At 40.3% G+C, this 22,104-nt stretch overlaps 1 protein-coding gene across 2 annotated transcripts in view; it reads left to right on the top strand.

Moving 5' to 3' along the window:
- paqr3a (progestin and adipoQ receptor family member IIIa) overlaps window positions 1–22,104 on the top strand; it is a 235,840-nt gene that overhangs the window by 200,584 nt on the left and 13,152 nt on the right. The window contains exons 1-2 of one of the 2 annotated variants that reach the window (XM_088629475.1): window positions 16,988–17,373; window positions 17,906–18,131. The exons of the other annotated variant lie outside the window; for it this stretch is intronic. Coding sequence (XP_088485601.1) covers window positions 17,947–18,131 — 185 coding nt within the window. The 5' untranslated portion in view covers window positions 16,988–17,373; window positions 17,906–17,946. Of the gene's footprint in view, window positions 1–16,987; window positions 17,374–17,905; window positions 18,132–22,104 lie in introns of those variants that run through there. 2 annotated transcript variants of the gene reach the window in all.

The following is a 22,104-nucleotide window of genomic DNA, read 5'->3' as shown; positions in this document are numbered from 1 at the left end:
TAATAGACAAGAGCTTTAACAAGCCTTAGAAAAGCTGCCAGCGATTGGTGCCCTAGGCGAACGGATTATTCAGTTTGTCCATCCATCTGTCCAACCAATGATTCTGAGACCAAGCAGATCCAATACAAAATTTTCATAAGAGATTTCCACACAACAGCTAGATGATATTTTAGAATAATTTAAAATTTAAAAAGCATTAAGAATGATAATTATCCATCGATCCATTTTTTAACCACTTTATCCAAACAGGGTCACAGAGGAGCCACAGCCTATCCTAGCAAACTACAGCTGCAATACAGGTTGCCAGTCCATCTCAGAGCAGACACACAGATACACTCACACTAGGGCCAATTTTCCAAGATGCCGAAACTGGAGCATCTGGCAGAAACACACACAATGCGGGAAGAACATACAAACTCCAGACAGATAGCACCCCAATGACTGAGAAATGGGTCCCAGAGTTGTGACCAATGCTCACCACAGGAACACCAGTGTCACCCAAATTTTAATTCTAATTTTCATTACTACATATCCAAAAATTGCTTTAATTACTAACACATCCAATATAGAAATAATTAATGAAAGCTCTGTACTTTTTTAGAAATGGAATGTTCTTTAAGTCATCTTGAAAAGGCCTGAAGTTCACCATTCAAATCTATAGGATCAAAGTAATTTGAAATTTCACTGCCTACTCCAATTCCAACAGAATACATGTTTTGAAAACATTTTGCTGTTCTCTTTTTAAAGCTGATTGGATTGAAAACTGCGGAAAGATTTTATTTTTATTCTTTGTCACTAAAATGTTTGCCAGAATCCTAATCATGCACCTGCATCATGCTATCAAAGTGACTGTTTGACAAGTAATAACTTGCAATATCTTAACTCTATAGCCATTAAACAGACAACATTGTGAAATGCAATAGTGGTACACCTCTGCAGAGTGGAGTGACAAAGGACTCCAAGACTGTAACTCCAAGACCTAATGTATCTGATACATTTTATAGAAATATATAGAAACACACAACAATAATACATCACAGACACCAAAGGGTAAATACTTAAGTTAGAGTGTTGCACCGTGGAAGACCAGGGACTGAGGCGGACAGATTACACAGACGTCTCTGCTCTTTATTGTGCATAACATAGAGGGCGTACATTCCTACAAGTACTTAGGGGTACCCCTGGATGATAAGCTGGAGTGGTCTGGTAACACTGACGCCCTGTACAAGAAAGGTCAGAGCCAACTATTTTCTTAGGAGACTCAGGTCCTTTGGTGTGTGTGGAACACTGCTACACATTTTTTATGAATCGGTGGCAGCGGCCATCTTCTACGCTGTTGTGTGCTGGGGCAGCAGCATCATGACAAAAGATGCAAATAGGCTGGCACTGTGTTGGGGATGAGCCTTGACCCCATGGAGGTGGTGGGTGAGAGGAGAATGCTGACCAAGCTCACAGCCATCATGAACAACACCTCTCATCCGCTTCATGGGACTGTTACTGGGCAGCGGAGCACTTTTAGCAAAAGACTGCTCCAGCTACTGTGTTCAAGGGAACGTTTCCGCAGGTCTTTCCTCCGGGCGGCTGTCAGGGTGTATAACGCTGCCCTAGGCTAGGACTGTGAGCCCTTCATTTGCACGTCTATGGACAGCATGTTTGCTCCATTGTATTTTTTCGACAATCAGTCTGTATAAACCTATGCACATTTTGCAAATATTTTATTGTTTTTACAGTGATTATGATCATCATATTTTGCACACACCTATGTATTTATTTTTATTTATTTTGTTCTCTTTTGTTTATAACTATTCTGATGTCTGTTTTTGCTTGTCTTGGGCTGGACTGCTGTAACACATCAATTTCCCTACGGGATTAATAAAGTATTATCTATCTATCTAACTCGTAACTGACACAGAATGACACAGCCAAGGCACCCAAGTGCCGTAAAGCGGTAACTCCCAAACCCAAAGCACAACAGCGCAACAGCGTCTTAAACCTGAAACGGACACTGTGTGAGACATAACATTTCCCCCCCCCCCTTCATAAAATGAAACAAACACAGTTCTCCCAGACAGTGAAAAGCACTGATGGAAGTAGGGCTGGCCAAGACAATAAACGCAATCAAAAATCAGTTATAAAGTCATTAAGCCAGGCTGGTCTGGACCGGCTGCTGGCTGGCTGGCTGTGGAGAAGGAGCCATGGGTTGCTCTGCCACAGGAACGGACGGCTCCACCGAGACATCAACCTCGCCTGAGAGTCCAGCAGGGGCAGCCTCACCCTCCATGTCAGGGTGTGTGGGAGGTGTCACTCTGCAGAGCCGGCTGGCATGCCATCCTGACCCATCAGAGAGGTGGAAGGTGGTGGGAACCAGCTGCTCTTGTGACCGTCGCGGTTCCGCGCGGGCTTGTGCCCTCCGCCACCTGTTCCGTCCCGCAGCACCTGGGGCGTGAACCAGGGTCTCCGGCGTAACACAACAGGGAACCAGCCGCATGAGCTAAAGGAGACCTCCCTCGCCCCAGGCAGCTGAGGTCCATGCTACGCGCAGTGAGGGCGATGACGTCACCATATCCGAAATAGCTCCGCTACACTCTGTGACTTGTAAAGAAGACCAAAAACACATGGAGCTTTTGCTCCCGAATAGGCCTTCAGATCCGGACCCAGTCCTGGACAGCTTCACCCAGGAGGCTTCACCCTGTATGAACTGTCATATTACCTTTTTATGTGATGCTGGCATTCAGCCACCCTGCTGTGGGTGCATGCCAGAGGGGTTGGAGCTCGGTATGCTAGGAGCCTATCCAGGGGCATTTGTAGCTCATGGCTGAGCATGAGGAAGGCTGGAGAGCTGCCAGTTGTGGCATTTTGTGTGGCCCTGTAGTGAAGGAGAGTGCGGAGGAGCGCAGCTGAGAAGGAACAGCCCTTGGACTGGTGGGCTCTGATGTAGTTTTTGAGAGTCTGGTTCAGGCGTTTCACATCCCCGTTTGCCTTGGGTTGTAGAAAGAAGTGCGAATGTGTCGTATGCCTCTGTCAGCCAAGAAAGACTCAAACTCTCCAGACACAAACTGTGGCCCGTTGTCAGGCAAGAGATACAAGAGCATACAGACACTCACCACCAGATTCCTCAATAGCTTCTATCCACAAGCAGTGCGATTGGCAAACACATTTATTGCACATCTCCAGTCATTGTTTACACGTCTGCATTGTTTACATTCAAACTGTTTACTGTTTACTAGTATATTCTCTACTGTTTGTTTGTATATTGTCTTGAGGCACTAACTGCACTTTATGTTTTTGCTCTTGTTTTAACAATCGAGAGACTTTCTGTAAGTAAGAATTTCCCTTTACCAGTACATGTACCGGTTACATATGGCAATAAAGTTCAAGTTCAAGTACAGTGGTGATGACGATTGGCAGGCCCTAGTGGGCAAAGAGGGATTCCAGTAAGACAACTTGAGTGGTGACAGATCCTGTGGAGGCTACTTCTGGCCACTTTGAATGGAGGTCATATGCTACTATAAGGAAGTGCTGATTGGGCAGGACACCATGCAGCTCCCTACAGATGTCCAGCTGGAGGTGATCCCAGAGCTTGGCCAGCCAGTCTAGGGGCTGAAGAGGAGGCAGAGGAGGCCCTCCTGTTTTCCTGCTAAGGAGGCAGGCCTCGCAGTTTCTGACCAGCTCCTCTATATCCCGGTCGATTCCTGCCCACCAAATCAGATTGCTTGAATTTAACAATGCCCAGGTGGGCTACATGTGCCATCTGGGGAACACATGCTTGGAGACTGGCTGGAACAACCGTGAAGGTCCCCCGGGCAACATAGGAGTCGTTCCAGTAAGAGAGCTCATCTTTGACGTGAAGGAAGGGGCCCAGTTCGGCAGGGACTTTGGAGGGCCAGCCCGAGCGTATAAAGGTGCGGAGCTGGGAGAGGTTCAGGTCTTGTTCTGAGGCCCTCTGTAGATCCTGGAGAGAGACGGTCACCTGAAGTGGAGAGTAGAACATTTGGATGAGTTCAGGCTCAAGTGTATCTGAATCAGGACCTCTAGGCGGGTTAGGAAAGCAGCAGGGCAGTAGATCTGCAACTACATTCTCATGACCTGAAGTGAACTCAGACCAGCGGTGGAGTTGGAGTGGTCGATGCCCTGTTCTTGAAGTGGCAAACAGCACAGTAAGGGCACACGTGCCACCTCTCACATGCCAAGATGCAAGCCAGGCCCTCTTGCTCCCACAAAGAGTATTTCTGTTCAGTTGGACTGAGAGCCCGGGAGGAAAAGGCGATAGGTCGCTCTGCACTGTTGTGAAGCTGGGACAGTAAAGCTCCCATGGCGGTGCTAGAGACATCACAGGGGATGAAGTTTTAGCTGGAAAGGTCAAAGTGTGCCAGGACAGGCGACGAGGTGAGCTGAGCCTTCAGGAGATGGACAGCTTCAGAGCAGGCAGGAGCACAAACCCAAGGGGCATCCTTCTGCAGCAGCTGACACAGTGGGGCTGTAAAGGCTGATTAGTGTGGCAGAAACCAGAGATAGTAGGCAGTCATCCCAAGGAAGGAGGCAACCTAAGCTGGCGTGGTAGGCTCTGGGATGCACTAAATGGCCTCAATGTTGGAAGGCAGCGGGGTGAGGCCGGCAGCTGTAAGACGACACCCCACCCACTCGATGGTGTCATGGCAAACACACACATTTCTCTCCATCGAGGGTGAGGTGGTTATGGTGAAGCACCTTGAGCACTCTGTGGAGGCGCTCATCATGGCTGGCACGGGTTGGGCCGTAAATGACAATGTCATTGAGATAGATGACTACTCCAGAGATTCCAGCGAAGATAGTGAACATCACTTTCTGGAAACAGCTGGGGGCAGAGCTCAATCCGAAGGGCACCCTTGTGTAGTGGAAGACACCGATGTGTGTGACGACAGCTGTCAAGTTCCGGCTTCCAGGGTGGAGAGGAATCTGGAGGTAGCCGTGACCAAGATCCAATTTTGTAAATACTTGGAACCGGAGTACTGTGAGGTGAGCTCTTCCACTCTGGGGAGGGGGTACTTATCTGGTATGACAGCTTTGTTCACTGCCTTCAGGTCCACGCAGACTCACAAACCCCCAGACTTCTTTGCAACCACCAGATTGGACACCCATGGGGAGGCGTTGACCAGTTCAATGATGCCCCCCTCCTGGAGTCTCTGGAGTTTGGCAGTGACCTAATCGTGGAGGGCCAGCAGGATGCAGCATAGTGGCTGGGTGCATGCTGGTGTCAATCAGGGGCTTGTGGTTAAAAGCGGTGATGCAGCCAAGGCCATGGAACACTGCAGGCCACTGGGTCTGCCACGGAGAGCAGAGAAAACCTGAGGCGAGTAAAAAGGTCCAGTCCCAGAAGGTTGGCGCCATGGTGGCATACAAGGAAATTGAATGCAGAGAGAGACCGGGAGCAATAGAGTACTGATAAGCTGAGTGAGCCCACTATATCAATATAAGAACTGCCATAACCCCACAGGGTGGTGAATGGTGCTGAGAGTGGGTGAGAGAAAAACTGCTCCACTGCTGAGAGATTGAAGATAGAGACAGTAGCCCCACTGTCCGGCAGCAGGGGAATACACACACCATTCAGCTCAAAAGTGCATGTTTTGAAAGCTCTGGGCACTGCATTCACTTTGTGAACTGTGGTGGGAGCAGAGGACGCCGAAGCTGAAGCTGAGTGCCGTGGGCTGGCTGGCGCTGAATGGCAGACCTTGGCAAAGTGATTATATTTGCTGCATCGTCAACACTGATGCCCTCGAGCAGGGCAGTTCTGAGCCCTGGAGGCGTGAAAGGGCGAACTGCAATTCCCACAGTGCCTGGTAGGAGACGCACACAGCTGCCACATGTGTAGCACGTCTACGTCTTGTGTGAGCGAGTCTGGGCTGGCCAGCTGCTGCGGCTGCTCCATATGGCCGGCAGTGAGTGCGGGAGAAGGAGCTGGGCAGCACGCTAGTGTAGAGGACAAGGCAGCGGCGGCCTCCGTTTGAAATGCTATTTCAATAGCCTTGTTCAGTGTGAGGTCATCTAGTGCTGTAAGCAATCTTTCTCTGACTTTCACGTTATTTGTGTGCTCTGCTATCTTATCTCTTATGAACTCGTCCTGCCTCGCGTCGAATTGGCAAGAGGAGGCTAGGACGCACAAGTCTGCAAAAAACTGATGCACAGACTCACCCGGCTGCTGTTTGCGCTGTCTGAAGAGAATCTTGCGGATGATGACACTCTGGGGGCTGCGAAGTGTGCTTTCAGAAGCTCCACGGCTCCAGCGTGTATGTTGCAGCAGAGCCTAGAGTGTGGAAAATGCGCTGTCCCTCGGTCCCTTGGCAGTGTACAAGGATCGCTTTTTTCTGGGTGTCCAGCAGGTTTAGAAGGTCAAGTGCAGCCCAGTAAGTCTCGAAAGAGTCCAACCAGCGAGTCCAGCACACCAGTTAAAGCGAGGAACAGGGGAGGCGGTGGGAGTGAAAGCTCCATCCTCGTCTCCAATGTTACACCATGGAAGACCAGGGCCTGAGGCGGACAGATTATACAGACATCTGCTCTTTATTGTACATAACTTGTTACTGACACAGAATGGCAAAACTCCGCCAAGGCACCCAAATGCCGTAAAATACCTGTTTCATAAATTCTAAAACACCAATCCTGTTATAAACAGCATCATTGCTGCTGTTACTTCACTTGGAGTTGTGCCAAATTTTAAAGGTTTACCAGAGAGAGACAGGGACAGAGGGAGGTGGTGAGGGAAGAAGAGCAAACCAGAAAATGCCACAAATATTACTACTTACAGCCATTTGCAGTATGCATTATTTTATAAATAATAACTCAACTCACACTGTGGTTAATGGTGTAAATATTAATATTTGTGTGTACAGTTTTTTCCTTATCTATAGACCTCTTTTCAACAGCAAAAAAGAGAACCAAATCTATCTTTTTATGTCAAGGATATTTGCTATTGAGAGACATCTTGAAGTGTAATATTGCTAAAAGACAAAAACAACATCAAATGCTACCAGAGCGCACTCAAGCGTCAGTAGAACTCTGGCATGTTGTAGACAGAATACAATACAAATAATAAAGTCAAGTAAACATCAGTCTGACCAGACCTACTGTGAACTGTGAAGCTCCCTCTGTCTTCATATCTTATTAATCAGGTATAGAGGATTAATGTGGACATACATCCTATTGGAACAAACTATGCTATTTCTTGCAAGTGACTGAGCCTCTAAATATATTCTCTTGAAAAGCTGACAGGCTTCCACAGTGTGGACACAAAGGACCTAGTCACATCTGTAGCAGATGTCTTGTGGCGGAGACTATAAATAAAGTGAAGAAGATCATCAACCACTGATGAGCCCTGCTATGTTTGTGACAAGCTGTTCATGACTGTACACACTATCATTTCACAAATGCCACTGCATTTGTCACAGACTTGTTGGATGGATCCTGCACTTCTGTTTCTTTGCAGGAAAGCAGTCTGTGGAAGTGTTCAGTGCTCAAGTGGGTGCCTTTGCTATAACATGCAGTAATGCAGCAAAACAAAGAAGAGAAAGGAACTGCCACTAACAGAAAAAGAAAGAAAAATAAGTAAATCATTAAAGGGCCCCAAACTCTGTAATTATCACCTATTTGAAATTAGATATGAAACTAATATTTGAATTAAGATATATAATTTATTTTTTCATTTTGATGGCTAAATTTATTCACAGCCTCGTATAGTGCAGGAGAATGAGCAAGTGTTGTAATTCTAGTAGTGTTACTATCCACATCAGCAACAGATTAAGACACAAAAACTGATATCAGACAGGAAAATGGATTAATTAAACTGTTCATGCTGTCACAGTATTTTTATGAATGTTTCTACTCATGAGAACAATTTCTGAAAATGAATGCAATCAATTGCAATTTAAGGACATTTAAGTCACACAAAATAGACTTTTCATGAGACTTTTTTTCAGCATTACATATTTTACATGTAAAAAAGAAATTGAGGCTGTTGATTACAAATGGTACTTGGTTTGTGATATTTTCTTACAGTACATCTACAGTGCTCACATAAGTGCATTAAAAAAACAATGTCAAGAAGTGTCATTTTCTGTATTTTTTTCTTCCTTACTGACATGGAAGAGCAATACAGCAGGCAATTAATATGAATTACATCGCATAATATAAAGCTTGTCCAAAACTGAATTTACACCACCAAAAAAATCAGAGATAGATTTATAAATAGGAGAGTTAAAAAAGAAATGTCATGCTAAGTAATTTCCGTAAATCATTTTGCCTATATAGACAAATGTATCTCAGTATATAAATAAATACTGCCAAAGTCAGAATTTAAAGTCCTTTGATAGCTCTGGAATTCTCATGAAAACAGTAGGACAGATTCTAAACCTTTCTGATTTGATTCCAACAACAGACGGGAGCAAAGAAATACTGAGTCCATCTGGGAAGAGGGATACATTTAGGTTTTTGATTCTCAGTCTGTAGCTGTGTTGTTCGCATTTAATTTGAACATACATAACTTTTTATATATTGTTCTTATTTAAATGTCTCAGTATAACTAGAAGTAAAACTCATAGTGAAACAAATGAGATTATGATTGTCATTTTAATATTGTATAATATTATAATATTGTAGCGCATTCGCCTGGCGCTGTGGCTGAAGAGCGCCCAGCTGGGGTACGGGAGTAGTAGTGGCCAGGGCGGGGACTAGGAAAGCCACTGACCAGTGCAGCTGACCCATTATAAAACGGGTGTACAGAGTGGTGAGATGGCCCGGATCCGTGTAAATAGTTATCTGGTTTCGCAAACCTTTTCTTATACTACTGGAGGTACTTAATTGCCACCCTATTACTTTGTAACTGTATCCGAATGGACCCCAGTGTGTTGTGCTCTCTCTCCTTCTCTCTTTCTCTTCTCGCGTGCGGGCGCTGTGGTTGTGTTTGCTGTGCCAGGCGCTCTTCAGACAAGAGTCTGAAGCACCGTGTCAGTCCATGCTAAACACAAAAATATCACAATATACTGTATATCAGGGGTGCCCAACTTTTTTAATGTAAGATCTACTTTTTCATTTGCCAGTCCAGCGCGATCTACCAATGTGAATATGAAGCTTTGATATAGGAAAAACAGACTGTGGGCACATCAGTACAATAATGATACCCATCACCAAAATGACAGCAAATAAAAGCAAGTGACTTGTGCTACAGTGAACCAGTAATGTTCCCCATTTTAGAAAAAAAAATATCCTACCTTTATGTGAGCATTGGCACTGAGAAGCTTACTTGAGAACACTTTCTTTTTTGGGGGGGGGAACGTGTTGACATTGCTGATCATGTCGATGACATATTTATTTTGTCCCTGCGGCTCGACATTCAGCTCATTTAGCAGTTCAGTCAAGTCTGTGAGGAATGCTAAGTCCAGAAGCCACTGGTCATCCTCTAATTGGGCATATTCACCATGTTTAGACGACTTGAGAAACTCTTTGATTTCAGGCAACAGTTGTCTGAACCTCACCAAAAATGTTTGTTTTTGAAATCTCCAAACCACAAGTCAGCAGCCTCAACAAACGCTTTTTTGTTACTGCTGGAATCCCCGAATGACTTTTTGTGTTTAGCCAGGACGTGGCTCACACTAAACGATGCAATGATTGCCGCTTTCCCTCTTGTATTAGGCCTTGTGAAAACCGACTGCTGCTAGTAGAGATTTTAATTTTTCCACTTTTCTTTTTTTCATAACTTACTTTTATCGGGAAAGTCCACATCATACGTTTTGTGTGCAGTTTTGGAATGTTGTTCTATATTTCCCTTTTTTGCATAGATGCTAGCATTCCAGGTTTGAATGCGAAAGTACAAAAAAATAATCATGCTCCCATTCCTTGTGCTCCCTCTTCGCTTCATAATTTTCGCTTAAACATTACAACTATTAAATTAAACGATAACTATTAAACTATTAAATTAAACGATAATCAACCTTATCAAACTGTTGGCGAATTTGTCACTGCCAGTTTGTTCCGCTACAGTGCAATGTGGGATTCATGTGGCAATAACCAAAAGCACATTCTTGGGTAGTACATACAGTACAGCACTCTTTATTTACGGCGCTCCTGTAGCCTTTTTTTCAGTGTCAGCCAGCACTCAGGGAAGAGACTTTTACAACCCATTTGACATTTGATACACAAGGGCAGTAAAATGTATGACATTACATGCACAGATCTGAATGAATTTTTAGATTATCGAAAAAAGTAGTCAAATAGCCCATTTATTTTTTGGCCAACATTCCTGTGATCGACAAGCAAGCACTCCGAAATCAGGTTGGGCACCCCTGGTCTAAATGGATGGAAAGGTAACAAAGTTTGTATGTGTTCACATGGTTTTCTTTCATTTGCATCGGTTTCCTCGCAGAATTCAAACACATACTGGTAGGCTGATTGTGCTTATGTGTGGGTGCATACTGTATATGTGTCTATATATGCCCTGCAATGGACTGCAACTGAGCCCTGTAACAGTTAGTCATCGAATACATTTTGACTGAGAAAAGAATGTGGGGCATTGCTTTCTGGTTCAATCTCTTGTATCAAAGAAGACATAAAAAAGAGATCATATCAGATATTACAAAAAAGCCCAGAACACACTCTTTCAAACTAGACTCATCCTGACTTCATCTATACACAGCAAAGAACCCAATGTGAAGTATTAGTATTAAGTATTAAACACTAGTAAAGCATGTCTGACTTTGTTTACAGTTAACTTTAGTTTATAAACCAGTTATAAAATCTAAAATTAAAGCATATTTAAAAAAACATTAATCTGCAATACATGTAATGCCCAAGATTAAACATTGAAAATTCTGTTTTTACACTGAGATTTAACCAAGTGCATGAATCCGATAATGCCTGAAAGGCAAGGATACCAAATAGGATGGCTTTTCTGTAGTACCATGCTTCAAAATATTGTTTTGACAATGAGGATAACAGCTCACTAAATCAGATCAAAATTAAGAGTGCTAATGAAGTACTGTTCTCTAGCACAAATACGAAACAATTAACTTAGGTGTCAAGACTGAGGGAGGACTGTGATTTCAGCCCTGGGGAGTACAATAATTAAAACCTGATCCTGTATGTCTGTGAAAACTTAACATAATCAAAATGATTGTCAACATTAAGGTCTACCACATTTTTAACTACACTGAAAACTCAGTTAACTCCTTTTTATATTCATATCCACAAAACTTTTTTGTATCTTTGCAAGAAGGGTTGAAACATTTTGGTACATTTAAAAAATATTTTTTTCTACTGATTTATCTGTACATAAATTATTTCTTGTAGAATAAAGCAGTAGCAGTAAAGCAGGCTAAGGTGCAAATATTGGTGGGTTAGTTTTAGTTTGTTTTTGGTGTATCTGTGTATTACAGAGTCTCATTTTAATATGTAAATCTTATTGAATTGCGACACACTGAAAGGAAAAAATAAAAACATTACAAAGTTCATACAAAATAATTAAGTTACCATGCCACAGCAATGCAACTCGTAATAGATTAAGACTACTGATCCTAAATTAATAGTATTCAAATAAATATATTATTATTTAGAGAAGTAACCTGCTTAGAGAAGCAGCTACCTACTTGAACTACTTTAGCTACAAATGGTTCAACAAATAAAACAATGAAAACAGAGGGATCTGGCGTAAATTAATTATTGAGCTTTCAGTTTTTGCTTCTTCACACATCGAGAATAATAAACAAGGTGTGGGAAGGGTTTTTTTAACTGTGAGCTTACATGTTAATGTTAACTATGGAGGATCATCCATGGACAAAAATTTGTAAGCTCTGCTTTTCACTGTAGCGCCATACACATGCTTTAACTTCCAATCTTTAATGATCAATAGGATCCAAAACACACAAAGATATTGAACTCTAGCTGATTTTTAAAATAAATGATGACAATGTAGATTTTTGTGATATTTGTAAAATGAGGTTAAAATGATGTGGCTGTCTCTATTCTATCTAATTGGATCTCTGACATAAAAATTTGGATGACTCTAAATTTCCTTCATCTTAACTCTGACAAGACTGGAGTCATGCTTATTGGCACCCCCTCATCAACTTTGTAAAGCCAATCCTGTAATCCTATCTGTAGATGGCTCTGTACAGGTCTAGTGCAAGTTATCACATTACTCCTATCCTGGAGTCCTTGCAATGGCTTCCTGTCAAATTCCATGTGGACTTTAAAATCCTAATGCTCACCTATAAGGCACTGCATGGCTTGGCACCTCAGTACCTGTCTGAACTATTATCGCCCTACTCCCCACCTCACAACCTTCACTCTGCTAATTCTGGTCTCCTAACTGTCCCTCAAGCCCATCTACATTGTATGGGTGACAGGGCCTTCTCCTGTTATACCCCCAAGCTCTGGAACTCTCTGCCCAAGGATATCAGAGAGTCACCTTCTCTAAACTCCTTCAAATCTTGACTCAAAACCTTTTTCTTTAGAAAAGCCTTTACTTAACTGGTTCCATTCTTCACCCCTCTGCTTTTCTTAGTACCACCATCCACGGTCTCCTCTGTATATTGTAATTGTGGTTCATCTTGTGTATTCTTTTTATTTATTGTTGTCATTCTGTAAAGTGCTTTGAGAAGCCACTTTTAAAGGCGCTATATAAAATAAAGTTTATTATTATTATTTTAAAATGTTACAAAATGCAGTGGTTGTATTATTGTTTTTAATTATTCTGCTAAAATTAGCAAAAGCCTTTAAATTCATTACTCTTTAATGAAAATTCATGAGTATGTAGTCATCTAGTTTACAAGATTGTAGAGGCAGATGTATTACATGATTTGGCCTTGTCTCTATGCTGAATTGTTCAAATATTTAGGGAATAATCAAAAATCATTAAGTGGAAGTCTTAAACTTGATGCACAATGTTAGCTCATGTCAAAGATTTAAACTTTATTAGGTTAGGAGGACTGACCACATTGTTTGGTCTCTCGATGGATTTTACTTGCTCAAAAAATATTTAAACTACAAATACTGTATTTGAACTCTTAAAACTCTTGGCCTGTGGAACAAAATTTGATGTTTTAAACTTAGCAACTTAAGGACACATTGTTATTGGGCAGACTATTTTTCCACTGGAATTCTAAGAAGTCTGTAAAATTCCTAAAGTAGTATGGCAATGCATGAAACTTGACAGGACTTTGAAGCTCTGAGGGAAACTGTGAAGTGAAGATCAGGCTGATAGGTCTAGTATGGCTGTCCAAATATCAGATTTTTTGCAGAATCATTTTCTTTAAAATCAAGTGCTAAAATGCCAGTTTATACTCCCAGGACATCCCCAGGACATGAATATGGGGAGCACATGCAAACTCCACAGAGTTGGCACCCCAGGTCTAGAGTTGAACTCAGAGCTCCAGTGCTGCAAGGCAGCAATGCTAGCCACTATGCCACCCATCCAAGAACCACTGATAAATTATATATATTTTAGAGGTGATAGGCCAAAAATGTACAAATTCAGGGCTGTGAGCACGATCGAGACTTTTAAACCTGGCAATTTGGATTTTTATAAGAAGGCAAGGTATGACCTGTGGAGAGGTATCAGGGAGGCCAAAAGGCAATATGGTAATGAACTAGAAATACAAGCTGCATCTTCCAATGTGCACCAAACGTGGCAGGGGTTCAGACTATAACAAAACAAAGCTAAAATAAACAGTGTTACATACACTGATAATGATTTCTATCTACTGAATGATCTGAATGGCTATTACATTTGGCTCAATTTCAGAATTCATGGAACCGCCAGTGCCAGTATTCCCAGCTGCTGATGATATGGCCACAGAGGCAGAAGTCAGGGCAACTTTCAGATGTACAGTATGAACCTATGGAAGGCGACCAGTCCAGACAGTGTTTCTATGGGTCCTGTGTAGATCAATTGGTCATGTCTTTCATATATATTTTTAAACTTTCACTTTTACAATCTTCTGTCTCGTATATTTAAAAAAAATGACCATTATACCAGTGTCAAAGAAAAATTCTGCAACTTGTTTTAATGAGTACAGACTGTCACATATACCATAATGAAATGCTTTGAAAGCCTGGTCATGAGGCATATTAACATAATGTTACCTGAGTGCTAAGACCCATGCAGTTTGCATACCAGTGCAACAGGTCCACTAACAATATTATTTTCCTGGCTGTTCACACTGCCTTACCTTATTTGGGTGATAAAGACACTTATGTCAAAATGCTATTCATTGATTACAGCTCCGTCTTTAACACTATAGTTCCATCTAGACTAGTTAACAAGTTTAATAATCTGGTTATCAGCACCTCTCTCTGCAGCTGAATTCTAGATTTCCTGACTGGCAGACCACAGACAGTGAGGGTCAGTGGAAAAGCTTGGCTTTCTTCCACGCTTCAACATAGGTGCCCCTCAGGGCTGTGTGCTTAGCCCCCTGCTGTTTTCCTTGTTTACCCATGATTGTGTGGCCAGACTCAGCTCCAACTGCATCTACAAGCATACTGATACACCACCATGATTGGCTAAATCACCAGTAATGATGAGATGGTCTACAAGGATGAGGTGTACCTGGTAGAGTGGTGCTTTGACAATAATCTCTCACTCAGCGTCAGCAAAACCAAAGAGTGGTTGTAAATGTTAGAAAGCAGGGTGGGGACCACACCTCTTATTCACATCAATGGGTTTGCTGTACAGATGGTTAGCAGCTTCAGGTTCCTTCATTACTAATGATTTAACCTGGTCGCAGCATATAACTGGAGCTACAAAGAAGGCACAACAGAGCTTTTGCTTCCTCAGACAGTTGAAAAACCTTGGTCTATCTTCAACTATCCAGACTACTACATTTTACAGGTTTTATTGACCGTGTGTTCACATGTGGCAGCGTTGGTTGACCTGAAAGGCATTATAGGGGGTGATCAGGTTGGCCCAGTCCATTATTGGAGTACAACCCCCCTCTATTGCAGACAATTTTACAACTCTGGAAGGCTGGAAGTATTGCTAAGGATAACAATCGTCCTGGTTTCTCACGTTTCTCTCCACTATCAGAGTCAGAGACAGTTTCTTCCCACAAATTGTCAGATTTCTGAACTCTACACCTCCCACAGTGGGGTAGAGTTCATATCATTGCACTGGAGAAGTGCGACAAATCATTGCATTGTCTTGAGTAGTGTAAAGCACAGATTTTGTTTTCCATACTTGTTTCCACACCTGTAAAATCTTTAATTCTCCTTACACAAACCTTTAATTCATATTCCTGTGTCTTTTTTCTATCTAACTCAATAGACTCACACTGATGTTTTTGTTCACACTGCTTCTGCTGATTTGTATTTAAGTTGTAGGTTATTTAACTTTGTTATTGTTGCTGCTGTTGTTTTATTTTGGTGTTTTTTTAATATCATTGTATCTGAGCATAGATAGAGCATAGATAGAGAAATTGCAGATAGAGCATAGATCTGCAATTTCCCTCACGGGATCAATAAAGTATCTATCTATCTATCTATCTATCTATCATACATACAAATAGGCATTTCAAAAATCTAATTTGTATTATGGTACTCCAGGTACTGGAGGTACAGTATAGCAAAAACAAATAACGATTTATCAGATTCATAACATATTATTATAAATAAACTGTTATGATGGGTTTTTTTTAGAAAACTCCAATGTATGAGATTTACATAAAGAAACTGGATTGGTGAAATCAAGGTTGTTAATGTACCAATGTACTGGTGCAACATATCACAAAAATAATACTGCTTCTCAAGACAGCTTGAGAACAACACAAAGCAAAAACTGAGCACCACTTAATGTTCTTGTGAACCAGTAGATGTGATGTATTTATGATATTATGATATTCAACAAAGTGGACATTGAATAAACCATTGCCTTGATTACAGGTCAGGACCATAGCACTTTTCAAACAAATCTTGGTCTTTTATCCATTACAACATTGTTAATAACCCAGCACATTTCTGTTGTTGCAATTTCAACTTTTAGGTAAAAGTAAAGCTTTAAGGCATTTCTTGAAAAGAGTAGGAGTATTAACCTCAGCGTCCTGGCCAAAATCTTCCAACTGGATTTTACCAACCATAGCCTCCTAATAATCCCCATCTAACAATCGGGTTCATTTCTCTGTTCTCCTCCCCACTGATAGGTGGTGTGTGGTGAGCATACTGGCGAACTTTGGCTTACTTCCCATCATCCAGGCAGGTGCTGCACATTGATGGTCGAGGGGATTCCCCATTGCCTGTAAAGTGCTTTGAGTGGAGTGTCCGGAAAAACAAATAGGTAGCTGCGTCAGCATGCATAGGCTGCAAAGGAACACGTAACAGTTTATCCCTTGGTGAAAAGAAAGAGACACAATGTTTCGAGTGTGGAGCCTTCTTCGGGAGTTCTTCACACACCTGTAGAAGATTCCGCAGCCGAGACATAGTGTCTCTTTTCTTTTCAGCATGGGATAAACCTTTACTTGTTCCTGTCAGGAAAGTGCTATGTAAGGAATTATTAATTTCATTGTAGGGAAAGGCTAATGGCTCAATTTAATTAGCAGTGGCATCGTTTCCAATGAGAGGTAAAATCTGTACTTATTATTGTAAATAATTCCAGCAGAATTAAAATGTTTTACTTTTGTCAGATGGGAAATAAACTATTTTTAAGACTGTGTAGGCGGACAAACAGCACAAACAACCAAAACTAATATAACATCTTACAACTTTATTTAAAAAAATATAAAATCAACATGTACATGTAAATACAGCATGAAATTAGAGAGTCACATATTGTGGAAAATACTATATAGTCGACTTTTCTATGGTTTACATGAGCACTGTGCATGGCGTTAAAGGAAATGTCGATTTAAGCCAAAGTGGTCGCTGTTTGAAATTTTGCTTTCAAATTATCATGAGCTTAATGTTTAACCAAACGCAAGATTCAGTTTTGACCTAAAGTGTAATCATGCAAAACTAAGGCAGGACCTCGTTTCTCCTTTCTTTTGTTTCAGCTTTGAACCAATCTATTTTTCTCGAAACAACAAGAAGACAGACACTGAACTAAATTAATCATTATACCAGCGTAAACATCAACGAATGTAGTATATTCTTTACTGAGTCTGTTCATGCAATTTCGTGCAGTATTTTGTCGTATTTTACACAGGCACTGTAGTGAACACTCAGGCTAGGACCTTTAGTTGTCTTGTCGCATAGTTGCCGTGGTTCTGGGAGGAAGATGGAGCTCGGCGGTAGATTATTGAATGTTATTTATTACTACTTTATGTATTAAAATCTGCAATAATGTTGCTTTTACATGTCTGCATATGTAAAAGCATAGGCTACCTGTGTGCAGTTACAGAGATTGCATTTTTTTACAGCCAATAAAAGGTAAGACCTCATTGTTCTCACGATGTAAGAAGACATTGTCCTTAATAATAATAACAGCAATTTGACCATTGCAATTAAGTATTCTCTGTTTTAATACTGAGTATATTTAATTTAATCTATAAGTCGATATTATTAATTAATTTTAATGATTTGTTTCATACACAGAAAAAAAAACAACGTTTCGTATTTCTTTACAGAACATTTGATTGTAGGTGGGCTATCCCTCAATTTCAAGTGAAGACTTATACTGTGTAAAAATCTTTTGTTCCAAGCCTTCCTAGAATAAAAAATAATATAAATGAGTCTTTTGGTTTTTGTTTCGGGGTATATATATCTATATAGCGATCTAAATCTAGATATGAAGAATGTTTCTATTAGCTCTGATGTCTTCTATTAGCTCTTGGAAATCAGCTTTCAGATAGTCGGATATGGTGTAGTGTAAGTGTTAACTGGTTTGTTGGCGTGGTGTTTTGTCATACATGATATTGGACTGCTTACTGTAATTTTTTTCTTTTGTTTGTTTTTGTTACAGCTCATTTATGTTTTGTATTTGTTCCATCATACGGTGTCAGCATGCCTCAAAAGCTTTTAAAGAGTGCCCATTACATAGAACTGGGAAGCTACCAGTACTGGCCAGTTCTTGTTCCAAGAGGAATCCGCTTGTTCACCTATGAGCAAATTCCTGTGTTCCTTAAAGAAAACCCATATATAACAGATGGTTACAGAGCTTACTTACCATCAAGACTGTGCTTAAAAAGGTGAGTTATACATAAAGACAGTATACACAGTATATCAAGATCATAATTATTTATGATAGACTGGTGTAGGCCATATGATTAGACATTCAATTTAAAAATGTGAAGCAGAGGTCTGAATGCATGTCTGCGATGCAATGGATGTCTATGTAATTAAAAATATGACTGTACTGGAATTAACATGATTTCAGTTTCAGAACCACTTTAAAAAATGTCTTTAGTGTGTCTTATGATTCTAAACTTTCTGAAATGTGGTCTGGTTTTTAAAAAAGGCTTTTGCCTTCAACTGGGAGAGGCAGTAAGGTCTAAAAGTCTATTGTAGTGCTTTAGTCACTTAATGTGTGATTATTTAAAAATGCCAGAAAGCTGCAAACAAGGCATCTCAGTGGATTTCTAGAACCACAAAGACTGAGCATGGTATTGAGGAGGGGTGGGTTGAGGAAACGAATTACCAAATAACATAATAGCCTAAGACAAGTAATTCACGTAGGTAGCTGCGTCAGCATGCGTAGGCTGCAAAGGAGCAAGTAAAGGTTTATTCCATGCTGAAAAGAGAAGAAACACAATGTTTCGACTTGGACAGAACTGTGCTGTTTATCCTATAGGTTTTTTAACTTTTTTGTTTTTGCACAAAATGAGAGGAAAAAGAGTGGTGCATGGTGGTGCAGTGTCTGTCATTGGTGCCTCACAGTGCTGGAGCCTTAGGTTAAATTCTGGACCTGGGGTGCTATCTGCATGGAGTTTGTATTTTCTCCTTGTGTTTGTGTTTGTGTTGGTTTTGCTCCTGGTGTTCCCCACAGTCCAAAGACATACTGGTTGGTTAATTGGCTTCTGGGAAGACTGGCCCCTAATCTAAGTCTACTCTGCGATGGACTGTCATCCTGTCTGGAGTATACCCTGCCTTGCGCCCATTGTTGGCTCCCCCAACAATTACTGCTTCTTAATCAGCATGGGATAAACCCATTTAATACATTTAAACACAACAGCCTGCATATAAAAGAAGTAAATCGTACTTGTTGTAACATATACTTAATAATTTATGGCACCAAAGCTATTTGAACACATCAGAAAAGGACCTTAACTCAAAAGGTTTTTGTCCAGTTATGAGCCATTGGAATAAATCAGACACTTTTATGTGTTTTAAGGGGAATTAGTGAGTGATGTTTTTACACATTTTCATAGTCATTTTGGAACCAATTGTGCTCATATAGTGAGGGATTTGTGTACTTGAAAGATTATATATACATTTTGTTATTTTTCCTTTTTGAAGCCAGACCTACACTTTGCTAATGTGTTGTTTTAGCTTTGAAGTGTCAGTGGTCTGGTGCATTATTTGATATTCAAAATGTATTACAATGAGATATTGACTATTGTAGTGCATGGAACAAGTTGCAATTATTTTATAGGTACTTGTTGATTAAACACTGAGCGTTCTGGATGAATCATTCAACTGAGTACATTTGGTCTCCCATTGGTTAGATGTCATACACTGATATTAGCCATTCTCTGTCACCAAATGTGAACCCAGTCAAGCATTTATGGTATATATATGGTATGGTATATCAATTCCAGATGCTGGTAGACTCAGCACATACAGGCCATAGTGGGAAAACATGGCTCAATGCTATGTTAAGTGGTCTAACATTGGTGTTTTTTATGTACTGTTGGAATTTGTTGTAATTCTACTAAAGCCACTTATTAAATATTTATCCCACTGTAGTTCCTTAATCATTTTAATCTTTTAATTTTCTAAAAGACAGGCTCATAAGCATAGCGATCTATTTATGGCAGTTTACCTGTAATTGCACATCTGTTTTGTTCAGTATTATCACACAGTGGCAATAAAGTTATTGATGTGTCAAAAGAATAGTTTTGCTTTGACGAAATAGAAAATAAAAATACTCAGATGAAAAATACACTAGTCAGAAAATGAGTGTAATAACAAAATTAAGCACTAGTAGCCTAGTGTAAAGCAAAAATAAGAAAAGGCTGTTCTCAAGTAGCATGTAAATGTCATTTACAGTTCAGTGCAAGAAAGCAGTATGTTTTGTTTTTGCTATTCAATTTAATTGTGGTCACTTGATTACCCTTGCTTTCATGGATTGATGTTGCTATGTGACAATGTGCCCTTATGAAGTAATCTTTATTTTACCAATGGCAGCATTTTTCATAGCCAGCAAACATTATTTTGGTTTCATCCAGAAATCCAATGCAATATCTTCACGCTGCTTTTTTCTTTTGCATATTATCTGTACTTTATACTTTGGATTAACATTTATCATTAAATCCTGGGATAAAATGTAATGGAAACATCACATCCAAACTTCAAACTTGTTTTAGGTTGAATATCCTGTTGTCTTGAGAAATTTGTGAGCTGGTTGAAAGAAGCATGTTTATGTTTCCAATTGTTCCAGGTTGACATACTGTATGGAAGTATCAATTTCTCAGCAACTTCACCTTTATTTTTAACACTATGTCTATTTATTTATTCTGTCTGTGCATCTGCTGTACTAGTGCTTGGTATGTGTAGTTCAAGTAGGTACAGATCCAGCCATTCAAAATGAGTGAGGTATTCTGTGTTAAAACGTGGTGAATGTACTGCAACATACTGCATGTTTTTTTAAATGGGATAATAGTAACCGGAAGTACCTTTTATAACTGCCAGGTGAAGCTAATAAAGCTTAACGTGTCATGTGCAGCATTTGAGCTGTCGGCAGAAACTGCCCGGTTTCAAACAATCTTTTTCCAATTAAGAATTTAAGTTGTATACTGTTTAGACTTTTAATAATTTTAAACTGTGTATTACAGCATGTTAAACATTAAGCTGATTAAAATTCTGTATATTTTATAAAAGCAAGATTGCTCAGTTGGACAAAAGTACACAACCTTCTACCTTCTTCATAAATAATTTAATTATCACAAGTGGACCTTTTCTGAAACATTTTGGCATTCGTTTCTTTAAAAAAAAAGTTCTGTTGTCCTTGTAGTGGTAATGAGTACTGTAATGTAGAGAGTTGCACCCAGGTGGTTCAAAGCGTAATCAGAGCATTACTTTCAGTTTGATTCTCTTATAGCTGAATACATAAAAATAGTCCACTATTATAGCTTATTGTGAACATCTGTCTCTTTCAGGGCTAACATCCTAATTGAGAAAATCTGTATTTTATCTTAATCCAAATGTCAGCAGCCAGTAATCAGCCAACAATTTAACTTGGAATTTTAAAATGAAGTTTAAATTGTACTATATAGTATAGCGCCTGGGATTGAACCCGGCCCGTCAGCTTCATTCAACAGGGAACCATCTGGCTGAGCTAACGCAGAGCTCCCTCAACCCGGGCAGCCTATTTGCTCTGGGAGGTTGTTTCTGCCAGAATTTGCTCCGGCATGTTTATATGGATGAATTATTATACGTCATGGTTTTGTCTCTAAGGATTTCTTCACGTAAATTTTTAAGTTAAACAAGGGAGGGGAGAAGGGTTATTTTTTACAATTGCCAGTAATCGGAGAACAGCTTGTCAACACGATGGGCAAACGATTAAAAAAAAATGAAATAAAAAATAAGATACAATGACGTGTCTCTACCTAACTTTAAAAAAAGCATTGCATGACTGTAAAAGCTGGTTTAGATAGTTAAAAACCACTTTTTATGTGCGAAAAATTGGTGATTTTTCTTCCTCATGATCAGCTTAGAATCTTAGTATATGCTGTAAGATTTTTACTTTTTAATTAAACGTTAAAAAACGGGGGGGCGGGGGGGTATGGCAGCACAACATTGTGAGTTTTCTATAGCGCGGAGTGTTTTTACAGTTAAACAACGGAAATTGTTATCTTTGTCTTCTAAGTCCCTTAATTAACTTTAAGCATAGCTTTCTCACCGTTTTTATTTTTTAATACATTTTAGCAAAGTGTTATCTATACAAATGCCACAAAACTATTCTCGATTATATTTCTTAATGTTACGGCACTCTTAGTTCAA

The sequence above is a fragment of the Lepisosteus platostomus genome, chromosome 4 (assembly GCF_059453375.1).
Source record: "Lepisosteus platostomus isolate fLepPlt1 chromosome 4, fLepPlt1.hap1, whole genome shotgun sequence".
NCBI lineage: Eukaryota > Metazoa > Chordata > Actinopteri > Semionotiformes > Lepisosteidae > Lepisosteus > Lepisosteus platostomus.
The sequence above is the reverse complement of the archived record's forward strand: the minus strand, read 5'-3'. Positions and strand labels throughout refer to the sequence as shown.